The following is a 5,912-nucleotide window of genomic DNA, read 5'->3' as shown; positions in this document are numbered from 1 at the left end:
ATTTGTATATTACATCGAAGAGCAAATCCGATAGCAGCAATTCAATTTGGAACACCAGTTACGTGTCCTTTGTTGTGGAAGAAAGATGTAGTTGTGTCAGTATGGATGGTAGGAGTGATTGTAAGATTACTGTAAAGAAAAAAATATAAAAGTGGTGCTAAAAAGCGGTAACACAAACGAAGATGTGATTTACAAAAAGCTGCATCTGACCCAAAACAACGTAGGCTATTTGAATCTATGAAGCCCCAAGAACAAATGAGCGTGATGTGATTTATTCGAGTACTGCAGGACAGTTGCCAGGTATTTTTTTTTTTGGTTTGTTTTGTTTTTCTCTCTAAGGTGTTTATAAATTATAATGTATACACCACGTCTTTGGTTGATTTCAGTCAATTGTAGCTTATCTTTTATGGCTATTTGACTTGAAATTACACAACTTTAACAGGCGAACACGAAATTAACTGAACTGTTTGCTACCGCGTAGTGCTTTCAAACGGGTCAGATCAGGCTTTCATGGGTCAAGGGTCGAGTCAAGCCTGCTTGAGACACGGGTCGGGCCAGGTCACCTACGCCAGGGCCAGGGCTAGGGCTGCTGTAGCCACGGGTCGGCTCGGGTCAACTTTCTTATACGTCGTTTCGGCTAAATCCTTCTCGGGTCGAGTTGAACGTCGACCCGACCCGACTCATGACCCGAATAGGTTTTAGCCGAAACGACGCATAAGAAAGTTGACCCGAGCCGACCCGTGGCTAGAGCAGCCCTGACCCGACCTGTGACCCAAGGAGGTTCGACTCGAGCCCTGACCCGTTGAAGCCTGACCTAACCCGTTTGAGAGCACTAGCTGCCAGTACTGGGCTCAGTAAGCGTTGGTGTAACTTCTAAAAGTGCTGAACACTTATGCTGTCAGTCAAATCAGTGTGTATATCGTGTAAATGTTAACTTCCCTTTAGTTATTTAAAGTTAATTTAAAATAAAAGTGTAGTAAAATGTAAAAATTATTTGTGATGTGCAAAGTAGGTATTCATATGAAAAGAGAAGTTGGGGCCAGCCGAGGAGTGGGCGGACTACATTAGACGATATCTAATCTTTCTGTGACATGAAGATATGATGAATTACTTATGTCAAGGAAAGTCTTGCGTTTCGAAATCTATCGCAAATTTACCTCCAATTGCATTCTTTGTGTTGCATTGAGGCCACAAAGTTACATTTTTATACAGTGGGCCCTCATTTCAGTTTAGCAGGGTGGGCCCTATGGTTGCCAGTCCGCCCCTGAGGTTCGCTACATGTTTCCGTACCTATCTCTTTTTAAGAGTTAATGGCATTTGATTTTCGCGACGTCACGCCTGTGGTTTTCATTCCTTAATAGTATTCGATTTCTCCTAGAACCTTTCCTTATTTTTATAAGTTTAAAATAAAATGAGGAGACAAAATGTATAACAAAGAAATTGGGGCAGCTCCTGCAAGTATCTACATTTTAAGGAGTAAAAATTTTGTTAGTGCACCAAGGATCAGAACAGGAATCGTCAGGCTGACGTCCTGGATTCAATCTTACGTCCAATAGCATATTTTCAGCTCTAAAATTAGAACAAAGTATAGTTTGAACTCAGTAAAGGTTATAGTAAATGGTTTATGTAATTCAGTGAGATTTTGAATGAAGAAATATTATGACCACTAGCAATGTATTTGCAATCAATAAAAGCTATTCTTTTCGACGTACGACACATCATACTACCATATAATATTAATCGGAATTTAATGGCATCATATGTTTTTTCTTAAGACGGACACCTTCCCAAGATACGGTTCTTGACTTTGACACATTTATATTAGAATTGCAGAAACCCATTAAAAACTGCTTTCATAAATATCTTTTTAGTAGTTTAAACTTAGTGTCACATGACATCCTTCCCAATTAAAAAAAATACTTAGAATTAAAGATGGCAGACAACGATTTACCTTCCTTTCACGCAATATTGTTTAACTTTTGTTTTAAACCCATTTCGGTAGCACTAAATCCTTTTCATTAGCAAATCCAAGTTACATTCTTATAAAGGAACCAGAACCCATACAAACTTTTGCGACTGGGTACACGGATTCCTTTTCCAAAGCGGTTTTATATATATCGGGTGTAAGGAAAAGGTAGTACAGGCAGACAGACTTGATTCTACAGCTAAAACGATACGAAAATGTCTTTATAAAGTTGTCCTTTAAGGCCCCCTTTTGGAAGGGAGAGACCGGTAAAGTTTGGTCGATATGGCAATATCGCACGGGTTGTCGGTAACAAGACTTGATAGCAGCGACTTTGGAATGGTGTTTATCGTGGAGTAGAGGAAAGTGCCGTACTTCAAACGAAGGTACCTAACTTCAAAGCTCTTTGTCATTTTTCTTTTTCTTATTCTTCTTTTTTTAAATAAAAGTATGGAATATCGGATGCAGCAAAAGGTCTGAGATGTGGCGGGAAAATGTGAAGAGATGAAAACGTACATTTAAAATGTCAAATTGAATAAATGTCGTACAAAAGGAAGCTTTCTGTGCCCAGATTATGACAAAACATGCCGTTTCAAATCTAGCCATTTTGTTGTTAAAATAAAAAAAACTGATTTAAAAAACCTTAGATAACGAAGAATTTTAAACTAAACTCCAAAGCCGATATCACGTGTTTCTACAGAGTACCGCAAGGTGTTACCTCATAGTCCAAATTTTACCCGTCTGTCACTTCAAAAGGGAACCTCGGAGGACAAAATATCTTTTTTTTTTTTTTTTTTTTTTAACAAAAGAGACACTGACCAAAGCTTAAAACTTTACTTTATTTTAAATTATAATTTGTAACTGTTTCGGATATCTAGCATATCCTTCTTCAGACACGATCGAAATTAATCTCGATCGTGTCTGAAGAAGGATATGCTAGATATCCGAAACAGTTACAAATTATAATTTAAAATAAAGTAAAGTTTTAAGCTTTGGTCAGTGTCTCTTTTGTTAAAACAATTAATCCAAAGCCATGAATAGTCTTACTGACAAAATATCGTAAGACATTTTCGTTTCATTTCAGCTGTGGAGTCAGATTCTGTCCAAGCTGTGCGATCTTTTCCTTACACTCGATATGTAACCTTTTTCTATTCCGAACAAAAAATCTGTATAAAAAAGTTACATAGAACCAACCATGTTTTTTAAAAGTTTAGTTCCTACTTCGGTGGCCATAGGACCATGCAGGCAAAACATCTAGTAGTACAGGAATGTATGCTTCATTGCAAATGCTTTGCTAGTGGATATAATATTGTTTGACTGAAAATCACATGGATTAAGAAACATTTTCTTATGCTCGAGCCCTATTACGATTATGTTAGAAAACACTACCCCACATGCAACACAAAATCATACCGAAACAGAAACATATATGTTGTCATTATCGATTATCTTATAATACGTAGGAGGCCCTGCAAAATTCAAATTTACTGGTATGCAGATCCACTCTTGCGTGAAAAAAAAAATGATATGCACAGTAGTGACCGTCATAGCCAACTGTTTTCATTTTCTTACATAGAAGGAAAATGTGCGACTCTTCGTCTAACAAAATTTTTTTATATTATAAAAGTTTAAACCATATTCATGAATTTCGAACGCTACCATGCAACACTTGAACACAAATCCGTTGTATATGCACCAAGCTACTGACCGACAAAGTTTCAACAAAGAAGGAGGTAAACACATTGAAAACAATGGAAAATTCTGATCTTGTGAAAGGTATATCTTTGCTCCAGGTCCAATTTCTTGTTGAATATGAAAACCGTTTTTCGGAAAGAACTTATAACATATCTGCAATTGGTGTTTCAAACCTATAGTTTCTAGAACATTCTTTCGACAATAAGCAATACGAGCAGCAATCTTGGACGGTTGGTGTTTGGATTCATACCTCATACACCATGTGAAAACAAGTAGTCCTATATGTCGCATTAAACGTGGATAGTGAACCATAAATGATGCTTAGGTTTTAATGTATCCTGAAAAAAAAGATTTGTATATCTCATGATGTTCTTCAATTAATGTACAAAGTAATTCAGAAGTGTTTACGTGAATAACTTTTGATGTTAACATGACTGTTATTTCTCTTAGCAGAATATAAAATTTCCAAACGATATTTTCCTCGGGAATTAAGTCACACATTATCAAACCAAAGTACCTTATGAGAAATAACATTTCAGCAGCAGAGAAGTTTAATTTATTCTTTTCAAGATTTTCAGAAGATAAAGGTGCCGGCTTATTTACGTCATCTGACATGCTTGCAAAGGCCGAAATCCTACTGTTTAAAATATCCATTGTGCAAAGACGTGTTTCGTTGATGTAGTACTTCAAAATATGCATCATATCATAGTTCCCCACCCCTTCCAAAAGATCATGCATCACGTCCACACTGTAATTTTTGGTAACATGAAAACTCGGCAACATGTTCCAAGTGCTATTCTCTTTTACTCCTGTCTGTGAAGCATCTCCGAGAATTACATGTAGTTCATAATTCTCAACGTCCCGCAAATTCCGGATGTTTTCTCTTGACTGCGCCTGTAAATCTGTTTTTGATGTAAGGCAAAACCTGCAAGGGTACTTAGCAGAAAATGACTCTGTAAAGCCAAGAACGGACTTCAATCCAAGATTGTCACCTGTAATAGCACACAACTTAAAATAAATATGTACTTCTGAACCATTATACATTACACATATACCTTCACATTCTAGGAAACGCAACTCTTCAATAAGAATTGAAAAGGTTGCTTTATTACCGAAAGTTTTTCTATCATTTGAATGAAAGAGTAAGGCGAGAAATATGTTCTCTAGTTTCGCGAAAAACTCCGGTGGAATACATGCAATTGTATAATAAACTACCCCTATCTTTTTTGTACCAGCATGCCCACTTAAAGGATTGTTAATTTCATAATCGTCAAAGTAAAGAAATAAAGGTAGTATCAAACGATCATCAGAAACCGTTACCTCGTTTCTCCAATGCAGTCCTTGCACACTACTGAAAAGTACTTCAGTCTCTTGATCTGCACTGTTCTTGAAGTGGAGTAACGTTGACAGAACATTCGGTAACTCCAAAAACCGTTTAAGCATTTTTCGCATAGGCACAAACTTTCCAAGTACTTGTAATGTTTCCACCGAAACCTCGCCTTTCTTTCTCTTTGAAGATAATTTCTGTCCAATAACATAATCAATTGGTTTTATCAAACTGCCCATTGTCTCTAACATGCCAAATCGCCTATATCGGTTTCCAAGCTATAAAATGGACTGGACATTATACTAAACATGTTCATTACTTCAGTTACTGTATTATCATCAACATGATTTCCTCGAAGCGTTTGTAAAATTTTCTCTCTTAGCAGTTGCATCACACTACCGCCCATAAACCCGTGTACCCAGTCGCAAAGGTTTTGTATATGAGTTCTGGTTAAGTTACATTGACTATACAGTTTAGTAATAAAAAGAAGTGCTTCCTCCTTTACAGCCTCACGGTAATCTTCAAGAGAAAGGCTTTCCACAGAAGTTTCAATTGGTATATCACCATTATCAGACAACTGTCTCTCAACATTGATGTGACACACCTCATTTTGGTATCCACGAAAAGGCTGGTTCCCATCGCCACCCGTACTTGTTCTTTCGTGTTTCAGCAAGTGTTTGCGGAATGAATTGGCGTTATCAAATTCGCGTCCACACAATGATTCCCCACAACGAAAGGGGCTCATGACACCTAATTTGTGACAAAATTTTAAATGAAGTAACAGATACTGACTCGTTCTTAAGTCACTATGACAAACAAAACACTTAGGCATCTTCTTACAAACTAAAAAGAACGCATATACATGAAAAAACTATTTTACAAACTAAATGATTAACGGAAAACAACCTTTCCCGCCATTACACGGTA

General features: G+C 37.0%; 1 protein-coding gene across 1 annotated transcript; it reads right to left on the bottom strand.

Moving 5' to 3' along the window:
* Positions 1-1,469: 1,469 nt before the first annotated feature.
* Positions 1,470-5,224, bottom strand: LOC145692345 (uncharacterized). Its single transcript, XM_081767642.1, has 2 exons — positions 4,176-5,224; positions 1,470-1,569 (listed from the first exon to the last, which is right to left on the bottom strand). Exons 1-2 carry the CDS (start codon positions 5,222-5,224, stop codon positions 1,470-1,472), a joined length of 1,149 nt encoding a protein of 382 aa, XP_081623768.1.
* Positions 5,225-5,912: the final 688 nt, after the last annotated feature.

Source organism: Thermobia domestica, chromosome 8 (genome assembly GCF_964235325.1).
Source record: "Thermobia domestica chromosome 8, izTheDome1.hap1.1, whole genome shotgun sequence".
Classification (NCBI taxonomy): domain Eukaryota; kingdom Metazoa; phylum Arthropoda; class Insecta; order Zygentoma; family Lepismatidae; genus Thermobia; species Thermobia domestica.
The sequence above is the reverse complement of the archived record's forward strand: the minus strand, read 5'-3'. Positions and strand labels throughout refer to the sequence as shown.